The 17,222-nt window shown below is 29.2% G+C and overlaps 2 protein-coding genes across 2 annotated transcripts; one reads left to right on the top strand and one right to left on the bottom strand.

Annotated features, from left to right (window-relative positions):
• Window positions 1-319: 319 nt before the first annotated feature.
• OCT59_030169 (uncharacterized protein) lies at window positions 320-2,981 on the top strand (the record flags this gene model as incomplete). Its single annotated transcript, XM_066146491.1, has 4 exons — window positions 320-676; window positions 1,547-1,903; window positions 2,007-2,181; window positions 2,308-2,981. 4 exons carry the CDS (start codon window positions 320-322, stop codon window positions 2,979-2,981), a joined length of 1,563 nt encoding a protein of 520 aa, XP_065995130.1.
• A 6,280-nt stretch (window positions 2,982-9,261) lies between these two features.
• OCT59_030168 (uncharacterized protein) lies at window positions 9,262-9,823 on the bottom strand (the record flags this gene model as incomplete). The annotated part of the gene is made up of 2 exons (XM_066146489.1): window positions 9,262-9,267; window positions 9,341-9,823. 2 exons carry the CDS (start codon window positions 9,821-9,823, stop codon window positions 9,262-9,264), a joined length of 489 nt encoding a protein of 162 aa, XP_065995129.1.
• Between the last annotated feature and the right edge of the window lie 7,399 nt (window positions 9,824-17,222).

The following is a 17,222-nucleotide window of genomic DNA, read 5'->3' as shown; positions in this document are numbered from 1 at the left end:
TATATGTTTATTATTATTAAATTTCGTGTTTATTGTTTAAAAATAGTAAAATTAATTTAAAGATGCTTAGTGCATTATCTAAATTTAGTAATGATACGCACTAATGAGATTTGATCTATTGTTTCATTTATTGTTTATTGTTTAATTGGCTAATTGTGGCTTATGTCTTTTCTTACTCTCCGTTACTCTCCCATTACTCTCCCCCATTAAACATGTTTAAATTATTATTTTGCTGAACACATTACTTTTCTCTATAATCTTTATCCTTTACACTTCAACTGTTTTATTCTTTCATTTGATTTTGCTATTATATACAAGTATGGATAAAGATAAACATAACGAAACATATGTATCTAATATCCTAAATGATCAACTAGAAGGTATAATGTCAGATGAATCTAATATTGACATTAAAGTTGGTACTTCATTTTCTACATGGGAGGATGCGGAAATAAAGCTTAATCAATATGCTAAATTTGCTGGATTTTCCTTGAGAAGAAAACGCGTTGAATCTGATAATAATAGAATTGTGCGACGTCGAACATTTGAATGTTCTTTTTTGGGTAAATCTATTTCTAATCAAATAATTGATATAACTCATCAACGACAACGTTCATCTCGAAAAATTATGTGTCCATGGCATATAAATCTTACAATGCCTAAATCATCAACAGAAGTAAGCATCACGAGCATTACTGGTGAACATAATCATAGTATGATCACTGATATACATTTACACGCACCTTATCGCAAATTATCAAATGAAATACTTGAAAGAATCGAATTCTATGTTAATAAAGGAAATATGGGATCTAAACAAATATATCCATTATTGGTTGCAAGTTTTCCAGATCAGTATATTTATAAAAGAGATCTTTACAATGCAATTCAAAAGTTTAAATCACCACTTACCAATCGACATGGAGATGCTCAGAATATGATTAACAAATTATTTGAGCTAAAAGATCAAGAACCTGGGTGGATTATTTACACAAGACTTGATCCTTTTGATAATCGTCTTGTGGGCTTATTCTGGATGTCTCCTAATCAGCATCAGTGTCTTTTGCGATATAATGATATTGTACAAACTGATAATACATGCTGAACCAATTGGTTTGATATGTATTTAACTCTTTTAGTCATAGTTGATAATAATACTAAAAGCCGTCTTGTTGCTCAATGTTTATCAGAAGATGAGACAATTGAAAGTTATGAATGGTTTCTTGATTGTCTTCTTCAAACAACTAATAATAATCCGCCTACTTGCTTATTTTCTGATGCAGATCCTGCTTTAATAAATGCAGTAACATCAAAATTCTCTGAATCACATCATTTTCTTTGCATTTTTCACATTCAAGAAAACCTACGAAAAAATTTAGCAGGTAAATTAGGCAAAGAATACCAATCATTTTATAAGGAATTTCTACATACCCAAAATAGTCTATTTGTGAATGATTTTCACCGGCGTTGGACACGATTACTTGAAAAATATCCACAAACCCAAGAGTATCTTAATCGAACTTTGAATAATTGTCATCAAGCATAGGCAAGATGCTATCAAACTAAGTGTTGTACAGCGGGTATTCAAAGTACACAAAGGGTTGAAGTCATGAACCATTTAATTAAAGAAGGCACCGGTAGTACTACTTCACTGTGTAATTTACATATTCAAATTCAAAAATTATTAGACAATGAAGCACAATGGGCTCGACATAATGCATATCTTCAAAGTCTTTCAACTAACCAGGCACCCTCAATTATTGAACCCATATTTCCTAAGGTTGTTGAATTAATGAAGAAATATTTAACTCCTCATATTTTGTCAGTTCAACAACAACAAATTCTTGGTTCTTTGTTATATCGTGCTAAGATTATTTCTAAAGAGTCAATTGATACAATAAAGGTATGAAACTTTAAAAATTTAGTGTTTTGAGATTTGTAACGAAGTGAAAAAAAAGCCACTGATGTCATATAACTATATGCGAAATGTTACATTTCTTAATTAGGACGATGATCAATGTAACTATAATGAAGGATTTCTTGAAGATCATTTGGATAGACCGCAAACTTCTCTATTTTTTTTATTGGAAGAAATAGAACTGTCTGACATTATAGAAATTTGGGAACTTTATGGCCTTACCAAATCCTACAAGCATTATATTATATTATTAATAGATGGTGGTCATTTATGTACTTGTTTGGCTATAATTAATCGTGGACTTGTATGTTCACATTATTTTCAAGTTATGATGAATTCAAAGGTGGCGAAATTTAACATTGGTCTTATTGCCAGACGATGGTATATAGAGGATATTCAAGATCAATACATTCAAGCAAATTTACAAGATGAAACTGTTGGAATAGTAACACAGTTTCAACAAAATGATAACAATACTGCTTTAGTAACTGATTTGCATATATTTAAGCAACTTAGAATACCAGACGTATTTACAAATAATATTAAACAATGTTTACAAAGGAAAGTTAAGTATGCATATGGGTTTGGAAAGATGAAGAAAGCTCTTAATTTAGCTCTTGATTTGGGATGTGAAAATGAAATTATTGATATGATTAATAAGTTTATTAATTGCAAGAAAAATATTATTAAAGATGCAAACAACGATGAAAACAATGAAGAAAATCTACAGATTTTAGATCCTATAGTTCAGAAACGACGTGGACGTCCACCAAATAAACGGATTAAGTCAGCCTCAGAGACAAATTCACGTCATGTTAGTACAAAAAATAGTGCAATAAATCCATCTGATCCTAACTTGTATGTACGTGAAGTGCAACAACATCCTCAGCAAGCGTCTTCATCAAGAACGCCTTTTAATGTACTTGATACCAATACTAGTAGTGATTTTAATACACAAAGACAAGAAAGGAGCGAAAATACATCAAATCGGAAAACCTATATATGTAAAGTTTGTGGAGAACCAGGTCACAATGCTAGGACATGTAATAAACAAAATCAATGATATATAGCCAATTAAATTTAGTTATAATATTGATTTTTGTACTTTGTCTTTTATTAAAAAAAAAAAAATTTTTTTGATCGTAAAAAATGTCGAAGTCACATGATTTTTATAATGTCACGTGATACCGGTGATGTTAACCACCGGTTATAGTTATAAAAATTCTTTAATAAAATATATTAAATTAATAAATATATTTTATAAATTATATGTTATAATAAAAATTTAATTAGGTTAGAAGATTGATTTGCTTATTTTTATATAATTTTTAAGGTTAGATATCAATAATGCTTAGCGATCATAATAAAAACCTATGCTTAAAGCTACTAATAAAAAATATTTTTGGGACCTTACCAGAACCCCGAACAATATATATAAAGGTAGGTTTTGAGTTTGCTTAACCAACATATAAAAATTTTAGATTTATTATTGCTTATTTGATAACATAATTTAAATAGTCAGATATAATTATGCGTAGCAGAGTACTAAATTATTAATAGTCAGATATATATTTGCGTAGCAGGATAGAATTTTTTAATATATATATATAATTATCTGGAGCGAAGCGATGGACTATATATGTTTATGAACCTTAATGACATATTGGATCATGTGGCGATATCCGTTTGTCCGCACGCGTCATTTCTGATTGGTCTGCACAGATTGTGTCATTGAAATTTCGTGCTACTTCACAAATAAACAAGTGTAATAATCATAATAAGTTTATAATAAACATGATTACCTGATAATCTCTTTTTTTATTTATTTTTGGTTAGTGAGTATATTTTTTTTTAATTGACTTCAAAGGAATGTTTTTGATTTATTTCTTATTCTTTTTCTAGGATTTCTGGATTTCTTGTACATACTGGACTTTAAAGGTAAATTAGGAAGTGGAGGGTTTTTTATTTGTTTAACTTTAAAGAAACGTTTCTAATGTTTCATTTCTTACTTTTTTCCTAGGGTTTCTGGATTTCTTGACTGGTAAGTTGTTTTTTATTTGTTTTGCTTTAAAGAAACGTTTTTAACGTTTCATTTTTATTTTTTTTATCTAGGAACGCAGGTTTTTTGTATATGCCGGACTTTTAAAGGTAATTTGTGAAGAGGGGCTTTTCTTATTTGTTTAACTTTAAAGAAACGTTTCTAATGTTTCATTTTTTATTTTTTTTAGGGACGCCAGATTTTTTGTACAAATTGAGTTTTTAAAGATATTTGGATTTTTGTACAAAATCTTTCGCTCTGGACTTACAACGGTTTCCGTTTCCTAGTATAATATATATTTATATTTTCACATTAAAAAAATCTAATAAAATATGTAAACAAAGTTATAAACATGTTTGTATAAAAAAAATTTACTATTTTTAATACAAAGAATAAGTTAATTGTATACGTAATACAGGAAACATTTTAGACGTGATCGTGTAATGTGTTTTTGACAAAACAAATACGCGTCTGCGTAATATTAAAATCATAAATCATATACGTGTCCGTGTAATATTTAAAAAATATATATTGAAAATGAGAGCAACGGGTGGGTGGGAAGGAAAAATAAGTGTTTTTCTGTTTTTTTATAATTTTACACTATAATTTTTGTAATAATCAATAAAAGTTATTTCATTTTTACTTAGAAAATTTTTTAAAAATATTTTTTTTGACAAATTTTACAGTAAAATAAAAATTCCGCGTATTGGTGGCGTTACAAAAAACATGAATAAATCCATAAATATCTATTCAATCATAATAAAAATTGTAAATTCGAACCTGCTGAACAACTTTACTTAAGAAGGTTTTGGATGTTTCCTTTGACTAAAGTGCCTAAATTATGCTCTGAAGTCACAGAACAGATATACGAAATATTAATAAGAAACATTTATAAGTTGTAATATTACAAAAAAATAATAATAGCTTTATCTATACATTATTTCAAAAATTTTTGTTTTTTTAGTTTTTTTTATATACATATTTTATAAAAAAAATTATATATAAATATATATATGTCATAAAATAAGTTGCTTAGCAGTGTAAAAAATTTATGGGTTAGATAAAAGTTTCCAGACATGAAAAATATTTGCTTATTGACCTTAGTAAATTTTAAATTTTTTATCTGACCTATATATATATTGTTCGGGGTCCTACCTTACCTATATAAGTATTTTCTGGGATCCTGTAAAATTCCTTTGAAATTCTTTCATATTTTTTTTTTATTTAGCAAAACATTTTCTAACATTTCATTTTTTTTGTAAGTTATCATCATTCCCAAAAAGAATTTTGAAGGTAAAACTTCAAAATTCTTTATTTTTTTTTTGTTGTTTTTAATTTGCAAAATGCTTACTAATGTTTCAGTAGGACCCCGGATATCTAATATAAAGGTCATAATGGACTTTTGGCCAAAAACACCCCTTTTTGCTGAAACTCAAAAAATCGTTTTTTGTAAATATCTCAGCATCCAGTAATTCAATTTTAATGAACTTTTTTTTATTTTGTAGCCCTCATTTAGCTCTACAATTTAAAAAAAAGTTCATCAAAATTGGACTACTGGATGCCGAGATATTTACAAAAAACGATTTTTTGAGCCCCTGAAAAATGGGCCAATCTGCCGAAAGTGTGACTTATGACCTGTTTTGGAGATATCCGGGGTCCTGTTTCAGTTAGTTTTTTTTTGTAGAATTTTTGTTCTCTGGCTCCTGGACGAAAGAATTTTGAAGGTGAATTTTGAAAAAAAGTAATTTTATTTTTATTTAACGAATGTTAATTAACGTTCATTTCTTTTTTATTGTAGATCTAGGACATCGCCAAACTTCCATTTCGAAGGTAAAAAAACTTTGAAGTTTTTTTAATAAGTTATTTGACAAACATTAACTAATGTTCATATTTCCTTTTTTCAGGTAAAGGAAGTTAAAAACAAGTTCCAGACTTTCATATTAAAGGTAAACCTTTGAAAAAATTTTTTTTGCAATTAATTTATTGACAAATGTTAACTAACGTTCATACTTCTTTTTTTAGGTAAAGGAAGCCGAAAGATACGGGTTCCTGTTTAAAGAACTTCAAAGGTAAACACTTTGAAGTTTCTTTTTTTTTTTACTTTCTTTAACAATCGTTATTAGGGTTGGTAAAAGTAAGGTTGCTTGCCGAAACCTAGGGGTTTAGGCAAAATGGTGTTTTGCCAAAAGTGAAATTCTGCCAAAACTATATTAAAGTTATATTAAAAAACTGGCGAAACTTTGGAGAAAGGCGAAACTGCCAAAATTTATTATAAATGCCGAAACTGCCGAAACTCTGCCAAAACTATAATAAATCTATAGTAAAATTTTAACGAAACTAATCGTAGGATTTTGAAGAGGTTTAGACAAGCAACCTTAGGTAAAAATCCTTATTTTGGACCTAAAAACTCAGTCCTAAGACTGAGTCTGCAGATCTTTAAGTCCAATTTTTTGGACTAATAAGGAGTTAGTCTTAAATGAGTCCTAACTAATAAAAAGAGTTTTTACATTTGGTATATATTACATGGTATTATAATTTTTGTTGTACAAACTTACACAATGAGTTTAGATGACGCGTTCAATTTTATTGACTTGGAGAGTGATGACATTTTGGATAACATATTACATATTGAAGAAAGTTCTCGAAAAACTTCACCTCTATGGAATTATGTAGATTGTAAAAGTCCAGCTCACCCGGGAGTACCTGTATGCAAAAGGTGCAATTACGTATTTTCTATTAAGTCAAGTAATACTACTATTGAACAGCATCTTTTAAATAAGCACAACATAATAATCCCAAAGGTCAGAAAGCAAATAACATTAAATTTCAAATGTACAGACCCTTGGTCTGCAAAAGAGAAATTGGAGCGAGACAAAGCAGTTGTTATTTGGATTATTGATAACTAACAACCTTTTAGTATTGTAGAAAATGAAAAATTTATTGAAATGATGCATATTTTCGATCCTTGTTACAAAATTCCTGATCGACATCAAATAAAAGAAATGATTATTGATGAATTTAATGAACATCATTCTAATATTGGCTATGATTTACAAAAAATATCCAGTAAAGTTTTCTTCACTGCCAATATGTGGACATCAACTATAAGTAGCAAAGCATACCTTGGCCTAACAATTCACTATATTGACCAAAATTGGGTTCTTTGGCATTTTTTACTTGATATTATTCCTTTTAAAGTTTGTCATACAGGAATCAATATGGCAGCAGCAATCACTAATGTTCTTAATGAATTCAACTTATTAGCAGGTAAAGCGTTAGCACTTACTACAGATAATGAATCTGTGATGTTAGTATGTAGTAGAGATGTGATCAAAAATCTGAAAATTCGGATCATCCACCAATCCATCCGATCCAAATGGATAATGGATGCATTCAGATGGATTAAGGATATCTATTTTAATCCGAAACAGCATCCAATGATCGTACAGAGATGCACAATAGCTCATTCGAATAGTCGTAATGAGACGATTTGAATGAGCTATTGTGCATCTCTGTACGATCACTGGATGCCGAGATATTCAGCAAAACATCAAACATTGGCATTTCATTTTACGATTATGCAAAATTTTACGTTTTGCCAAATATCTCGGCATCCAGTGATCGTACAGAGATGCACAATAGCTCATTCGAATCGTCTCAATGCAACGATTCGAATGAGCTACAGTGCATCCCTGTAAAATCATTGGATACCGAGATATTCGGCAAAACGTGAAATATTGGCATTTTTTATTTATGATACTACCAATTTTTGACGGTTTGCCAAATATCTCGGCATCCAACGATCGTACAGAGATGTACAATAGCTCATTCGAATTGTTGCATTAAGACGATTCGAATGGGCTATTGTGCATCTCTGTATGATCACTAGATGCCGAGATATTCGGCAAAACGTAAAATTTTGCATGATCGTAAAATAAAAATGCCAATGTTTCACGTTTTGCCAATTATCTCAGCATCCAGTGATCGTACAGAAATGTACTATAGCTAAGGATGGAAAATTAACGGTTAATTATAATTTGGTTATTTAACCAGTTAAATAACCGTTAATTAACGGTTAATTAACGGTTAATTAAAATTTTATAATTTTGGCCAAAGTTACTGAATTATTGTTAATTCGGGCCAAACTTAATATTAACGGCCTAAACTATTTATTTTATTGTATAAGATTTTCATTTATAAATTATATTGTAATGTTTAAATTTTATTTTATTATCAAAAACTAAATATTTCACTCGTCAGCTATTAAATCTGTAATATTTAATTCCAATCCAATTAATCTATCATCATCTGAATTATTGTCATTATTATTACCACTATCGCTATCATTATCATTACATTATCGTTATCATCGTTATCATCAAGTGTTTGATGATCATGTATAAATTTATTTTTTTTACGTTTCAAACCCCTTTGTGTATCCAAAGATTCCCATAAATAAAAACTAATTTTTTTACACGATCATTTTGTAAACGATTACGAATTTTATTATGAATAAATCCAAAAGTTGAAAATTTTCTTTCTGCAGCTGCAGATGACATCAGAATTGAAAGAATTTTAATGGCTAACTGCTGAAGCTCACTTTTTGGCCAAGTTTGCCACCATATGGATGAATTAAGAACGGATGATGATAACCAAATTGTTTCATTATCATAAGGTGAATTTTTTTGACGAAATGTTACTAATTCTGCAAACAATTTTATGGATTCTTCCCGACCAAATCTTTTATTTGCGAATTCTGTAAACTCAGTATACCCAATTGCTTCTATATCCGCATCTTTACTTTCTTCTAAAAAACGTGGATCTAACATATAAGCAACCATCATAACAGGATGGTATGAATACTCCCATCGTTTTTGAATAAGCTGTTGAATATTATCAGAAAAATTACATGAAATTTCGCTAACTTTATTCATTAATTTTTTGAAATTTGAATAGACAGTTGAAAGAGTAGATGAATCAGACTCAAACAACTTTAATGCCACAACCATTGGCTCTAAAAATTTTGTTATTAAATTCGCCATTTCCCAAAATTCCTCTGACAATACATTATTTCTTACTTCCCTATTTATTTTTTGGCGAATTTCGGAATCCATTAACACTTGTTCAAGAGCAATTTTTGATTTTAGAAGTGACTGAAAGCAGCTAAGATGCGTACCCCATCGTGTAAGTGTTGGCAAAACTAATGCAATCTCCTTATTATAATTTTCGATCTAAATACGTTTTAGTTTTGCCGCTGCTTGTATATGAGATTTAAAATAATTCACTATCATCTTAGCATTATTAACTATATCTTTAATTTCATCAATTTTTAAAATATCTCCAATTAATAGGTTAATAATGTGAGAGTTACATCCAAGACAAACGATATGAGAATATTTTTCTTCAATCCGTTTCCATGCTGCTTTCATTACACTAGCTGTATCTGTAATGACTGAGGAAAATTTTTGAGCGCCAATAATTTCCATTTGTTGAGTTATTTGGTTTGCAATCCACTCTCCTGTATGAGATTCTTCACCTGAAAATGTGGCATCAAAAAAAATCGGTTTAGGAGTACAAACAATAAAATTTTGTACCGATACTCGATTAATGTTAGACCAACCATCAGAAACCATACAAAGTGATTTTGCTTTGGAAATTTGTTCATCCGTATGCATTTTCACTTCATCATAAACATCATCCAACAACTCGTCAGCTAGTCCTTTTCTATTTGGCAACTTGAAAGATGGCCGAAGGCACTGAAAAAATTGAATAACAAGTGGATTATCAACAAAGGAAAATGGAACTCCAGCTGAATATAATGCTTGTGCTAGTTGGAATTCAAGATTTTCCTGTTCTTCTTCGCTCATACGATCAATAAAATTTTCAATTTTTTGTGTTTTAATTCGTTTTACAGGTCTATTTGTAAGTGTATCTGTGGGAATGGAATTTAGTACAATATTTGGGAGGGATTGTGTAGTTTTGAGTATAGAATCTTGTGAACCTACATTTTGTTTAGTAGATTTTGCATTATCAGATGCTCAGGAACATTCATTATCAAGGTGTACTTGCATTCGTGAAGGAACAGCTCGGTCAAAAATTTTGGTACAGTAATTACATTGCACAGAAGGATGTGAATTACTTTTGCTATTTTCCACTTGGTTTTGTGTAATAACTGTCCAGTGTTTCCAAACAGGACCTTTTTTTTTGGTCATTGTTAAATTAAAAAAAAGATGGAAAAAAAAGATGATAATCAAATAAATCGGAATTTTGATCACATGATTAAAATCTGCTTCTTTAATTGGTCAATTTATAATTAACAAAATTAACCGTTAATTAACCAACTTTAGCTAATTATAATTAACTAAATTAACCGTTAATTAACTGTGGTTAATTAATCATGGTTAATTAACTTCCATCCCTAGTCTACATGCTCGACTGTTTCAGTGTTTTTTTTTTTATTATTATTATTTTTGTCCATGATTGAAAAAATGAAAAAAAAAGAGAAATTTAACGGATAGAAGAGAAGAAAGGAGTTTAACGGATGAATTGAGAGAGAAAAGAAAGGGGTTGGTTAATGGATAAAGGAGAGTTTGAAAGATGCTTGTGAAACAATAGCATGAGTTTTTTTTCTGTTAGTGGACTTGCATTGCGTTGCAAAATTTTTTTTTTTTTTTTGAAAGGATTTGTTAAGGGGTGTGAAAAAGAAATAGAAAAGACATGAACTTGCATATATTTCTAAAAAAAAAAAATCTGGGAACATTTGCAAATCCAGTAAAAGAAAAAAGGCATGAAATGAAAAATGAGCAAGACGCTCGAGAGACTAAATCTGCAGACAAAAAAGATGAGGACCAAGCCTAAACGGATAGATTGAAAGGGGTTGGTTAATGGATAAAGGAGAGTTTGAAGGATGCCTGTGAAACAATAGCATGAGTTTTTTTCTGTTAGTGGACTCGCATTGCGTTGCAAATTTTTTTTTTGAAAAGGATTTTGTTAAGGGGTGTGAAAAAGAAAATAGAAAAGACATGAACTTGCATATATTTCTAAAAAAAAAAAAAAAATCTGGGAACATTTGCAAATCCAGTAGAAGAAAAAAGGCATGAAATGAAAAATGAGCAAGACGCTCGAGAGACTAAATCTGCAGACAAAAAAGATGAGGACCAAGCCTACAGAAGATGAACAGAAACAATGCATATTTATATATTTTATTGTTTGTAAATCTTTCTATATACTGTTGTTTGTTAAAAAAAATTATTTGATCATTATGCGTAATGATCGACTACACAACAAGTTTAATTTCATGCAAAGCCTATATATTTCTAGATCGCAATAAATATAAGGTTTTCGTTACATTTACAACAAAGTTAATAGATAAATGACAATCTTTCATGCAAAGCCCTACAATATTTCTAGATCCGAATAAACATTCAAATTTTATAAGGTTTTCGTTTACATTAAAGTTAATAGATAAATGACAATCTTTCATGCAAAGCCTACAATATTTCTAGATCCGAAATATTTCGCAATAAATATTCAAATTTTATAAGGTTTTCGTTTACATTTACAACAAAGTAATAGATAAATGATAATCTTTCATGCAAAGCCCTACTATATTTCTAGATCCGAAATATCTCGCAATAAATATTCAGATTTTATAAAATAATAAGCTGTGCATGATTATAACGAAATTTTTCTAAGCTTATTAATTGATAAATATATAGAAAAATGCTTGTGGTCTTTTGATGCACAACTATTAACCGAAAAAATGTATAACCAACCAGATCACAGTTACAATTGAACACAATTTTTGATTGATCGGGTTGGTTATATATCCATAATAGCTTATGTTTATTATAAAATTAAAATCGATCAGGGGAAAACCAATTTTTGTAGATCTGATTAACCGGCTTATGTTTCCATTAACATGATCTGATCTATAGAGTTTCAAAAATAGGATTTTAAAGATTTTGGCTTATATTAGGCGAGGCTTGTTTCAAATTTGAAATATAGCTTCGCCCGAAACTCACTTTATGATTATCAAAATACGCCACTTTTCGTAGAAAAATTTAAAAAGAGGTAAACTTTTCACAATGATCTACGCCTGAGCCGGATCATGTTGTGGCTAATTATTTTTCGGCTAACTACACCATTATGCAAACGTTTATAAATTGACATAAATGAGCAAATAATTTTTTAATTAATTTGTAAAGTTTAAATTCAAGTAAATAAAATACTCTTAAAAATGTCATATAAATGCCCTTTTTGTCCAAGGTACTTCAGCACAAGGTCTGCATACACTCAACATAAGAATTTTTGTACTCCGCCTAATAACGATAGTAGCGATAGTGAAGAATTAGAAGAATTTGAACATAAAACTAATAATCATGATATCGAGGTAAAGAAAATAGGAAATTATAAAATTTTTTGAATTTCTTTTTTAACATAATTAATTTTATAGATGGTCTGTGAAGATTCATGCAAAGATCTTTCTGATAATAAAAGTACAGACTCGGAAATAAATAATCAGAGTTTTCAAAGTATGATGTCAATTTCAGAGGTTGGTGAAATTGATCAAAATATAGAAGAAATAGACCACGATGAAAATGAAAATGTCTTTGAAAATATCTTGGAAGATTCTGATTCAGAATTGAATGAAGAAGAATCCAAACCAGAAATTAATGTTAATTACCCAAGTGAAGCATATGGTGATTTAATGGCATTAGTTACGAAACATAAACTTAACAATGCGATAGGAAATGCTATAATTAAATTCTTTAATAAACATGCAAATTTAGATAAATCACCTCTTCCAAGATCTATCGAACAAGGCCGCAAATATATGGATAATATGAAACTACCAAATTTAAATTATACTAAAACTAGTATAATGAATTATAATAATAATGAGTATTTTCTTTATCATCAGTCTTTAATAAACTGTATAAAAAATATTTTGTCAATTTCGGACATATCACAAAATTTTGCATTAACTTTTGAGAAAGTTGAGGTAATTATTTTATACTTTCGTATGAAATATACAACTTAATATTATAGGATATTTACTAATCTTCATATAAACTTAAAGCATAACGGTGAAAGGGAGTTTAGCGAACAAAATACTGGGATATGGTGGAAAAATGCGGAAAAATCCCTGCCACCTGGTGCCAGGCTTTTATCTTTAATATTATATTCTGACGCTACAAATGTTGACACACTAGGAAAAAGTCAACTCCATCCCATTTACTTGTCTATTGGTAATATTAAAAATTGGAGGCGTAATAAGAAAGATGCAAAGCAATTATTAGCGTATCTGCCGATCTTAAAATCTAATAATATTACTGAAAGGAAGTCTGAAACATTTAAGATTGCTGTTCGCGAATGCTTCCATAAATCTTTGGAATTGTTACTAGACCCTTTATTAAAATTAAATAAAAATGGCATTGATCTATTTTTAAATAACGAAATGATTTGGTTTTATCCTAGAGTTTCAGCTATAATATCTGACTGGCCGGAAGCTGCAACGTACTGTCTTACATACAAATCACCAATGTCGAAACATCCTTGTCATTTTTGTCTAGTCACAAGAGACAATCTTGCTGATCTTAATTTACAAATTGATGATATAACACCACGAACTTATGTTAATATGCAGCAGTATTTTAATCAAAACTCGGGAAATTCCGTTTGCATTGAAAATATATCTAATTTTTTTTGGAATCTGCCGTAAGTTTACATAATATTTGTTAGGCATCCAGCCATTTCGCCAAATCACGTAAGCATTACAAGCATTACACTAACATGAGTTTATTTTTATTAATTTATATTAAGTAATATAAATATCTATCAAGCCACAGTGCCTGATAGAATGCATCATCTCGATTTAGGCCTCTTTCATTATCAAATCGATTATACGAAAAAACTTTTAGGGGCGCAATGTGGCAAAACTTTAGTTGATGAAGTAGATCATCAATTAGCCGCAATACCAAGATTTCCCGGTTTGAAGATCTTTACAAATGGCATACAATCAATAGCCAGATTAACAGCTAATGAGTATCGCAATCTGATGAAAGTAATGGTTTTTGTAGTGGACAATTTGTTTGTAAATAATGAGGATGATGAAAATTTTGTAAAGAATGAAGATCTGGCAAAACTTTACGAAGCTTGGAATGAAATGTATGCAATTAGTCGATATGAAAATTTCAAAGAAAGTGATTTGGCCAAATTTAGGGTATGTACTACATAATTATTATAAAACAACGCTGTCCACTAATACTTAAAATTATAATTTCAGGAATCTATAAACAATTGGTCTCAAATGTTCATAAAAATTCTCCAATGTATGTCCCCCTCAGAGTTAAAATTACCAAAACTGCATTCGTGGGCATATCATATAATTGATTCGATTCGATCATTTGGTGCAGTTAATGGATACACTACGGAGACTTATGAAAGCCTTCACAAAGAATACGTTAAGAATCCCTACCGATTAAGTAATAAAAAAAATATTGAAGTTCAAATAATGAAAATAGCAAGTATTATTTATATAAAATACACAATACTATGTTAAATTTCTAAAAAAAATTAATTTTTATAGATTCGGTGACAATCAATAACAAATATAACCCATCGATTACCAAATTCGGCTACTATCCCTCGTATATTTAAATTTACAGCAATACTTTTCGAATTTCTATTAAAAGATGCCCATGATTTTTTTGTAGAACAGGCTAATATAGACCACAAAATGAGATCTGGATTTGACAATTTTTTGGAATGTTTAAATCTGTATATGGATCACGAAAGTATTGCAAATGAAAGCCAAGTGACAATATACAGATCAGTTATAATAGAAAATGGTGCAATAATGCGTGCTACTAACAGTTATTATGGCAGACCTTGGTATAGTAATGTGTCTGTTCGTATGAATTCTGATGAATTATTTGATTACGCTTCTGATCAAGGCATTTGTTACGGGCAGGTAATTTTTTAATTGATTTGATACTACATATTTATATAATATTGCTAATTTAAAAATGATTTTTTAAATTAAGGTTTTATTAATAGCGAAAATAGAACTTAAGAATCAAAATATTCCATTAAATCTCGCATTAATTCAGTGGTATGACTTCAAATTTTAAAATCAACCACATCTTTATGGGTGTCCCTTACTAGAAATTACGGAAATCTATAACTTTATTGATATAGAAGCAATACAAGATATTGTACATATAGTACCCCGGTTTAATAAAACAAATGAATATTTTGTAAATAAATACATATTTTAATAAAGTTTATTATATTTAACGACAGCGATACTAATATCTTGTATAACGTTACTGATCTAAAATATGACTATTACTTTTCCTTTTTTAATAAGGTAAGTTTTATGGATTTCCGTAAAGTTACGGTTGAATGCGTAAATTGTTCCATTTTTATTGGTTAGACTGTTCATGTCTGATCGGTTATACCAACTAATAAATTCGTGATCAAAAAATGCTGATCAAACAACCCTGACTAATATATAATGAGTTTGAATTTTATTTCACTCAGGAGTGGTATCATTAGATTTTTTATAATGTGTATGCATGCTTATGTTTTCGAAATTATATAAATTTTTTATCGTACAAAGAAAAACTTTAATGTTTATTGTTTCCATGTAAGATACGACTGACATAATTATTACTACTAAGTATGCGAAGGTTTCTGCAGTTCCTGCGAATTCTACTTTAATGACTTGTACAAAAAATTGCTTGGTTTAGTATAATGAGTAAGTATCGAAATCATGCGAATTTCTATCTATAATAATAAAACTCATGTTCACGTGTTTATGTTTTATTTCCATATATGATATAACAATGATATAATTATTAAATATTCGAAGGTTCAAGGTTCCTGCGGATTCTACTTTAATGACTTGTCGAAAAATTGCTTGGTTTAGTATAATGAGTAAGTATCGAAATCATGCGGTTCTATCCATAATAATAACAAGGAAAAAACTCATGTTCCATATAAAGTGATATAATTATCAAATATTCGAAGGTTTTTGCGGTTACTGCTTTAATGACTGGTACGCCTGGTTTTAGAATAATGAGTAAGTAATCGAAATTATCCTTATGTTCACGTGCGTGTTTTTATTTCCTCAACTGACATAATTATTACTAAGAAAGTTTCTGCGGTTCTACTTTAATGACTGGTACGAAAAAATTACCTGGTTTAGAATAATGAGTAAGTAATCGAAATTATGTGAATTTATCCTTATGTTCACATGCATTTGGTTTTATTTCCTCAACTGACATAATTATTACTAAGAAAGTTTATTTGCCTGGTTTAGAATAATGAGTAATTATGCCTATGTTCACGTGCATGTGTTTTTATTTCCTCGACTGACATAATTATTACTAAGAAAGTTTCTTTTCCTGGTTTAGAATAGGACCCCGAGCAATATATATATAGGTAACAAGAAAGGTCAAAATTTTTATAATAGCTCTACGCAAGGTTTTTATTAAGATAAATAAGCAAACTCAACATGTGACTTCACAAATTGCCCAAAAATAAGCAATCTAACCATATGACTTTATAATATTATATTTTACAAAAATTATTTGATCAAATTTTCTCGCATTTATGATTTACAATTTCACTTTTTTCAATAGTAATATCATTTTAGCTAAAATATCCGTCTTAAAATTTTTTTCATCTCCTATTAACTTTTGCATATTAGTATAATACCATCGCTTATATAGTTAAATGTTATATAATACATTATTAAATAATACCAAATTTACTCAAAAAATAAGCAATTGTAATATATGACTTTTCAAAAATTCTGTGAAAATAAGCAAATGAAAAATATGACATTGGCAAAAAATATCATTAATTTTACGCAAATCTAACCTCTAACTGTGGCTAAAATAGCATGTGACTAAGCAAATGATATTGTTACCTATACATATATTGCTCGGGGTCCTTTTAAAATAATGAGTAATTATGCGAATTTATCCTTATGTTCATGTGTATATGTTTTTATTTCCTCAACTGACATAATTATTACTAAGAGAGTTTCTGCGGTTCTGCTTAATGACTGGTATGAAAATTTGCATGATGTAATTATTGAGTATTCGAAAGTTTCTGTTAATGACTGGTACGAAAAATTGCTTAATTTGGGGTCAAAGAGTTTTTTTTTTCATAAATAAGGACCAATTTTTTTTCTTCAGAAATATTTCTTTTTTTCTTAAATTGTAAGAAATCCCATTTTTCAAAAGTATCATT

The sequence above is a fragment of the Rhizophagus irregularis genome, chromosome 9, assembly GCF_026210795.1.
Source record: "Rhizophagus irregularis chromosome 9, complete sequence".
In the NCBI taxonomy this organism is placed as follows: Eukaryota; Fungi; Glomeromycota; class Glomeromycetes; order Glomerales; family Glomeraceae; genus Rhizophagus; species Rhizophagus irregularis.
This window is presented reverse-complemented; position numbering and strand designations above follow the sequence as displayed.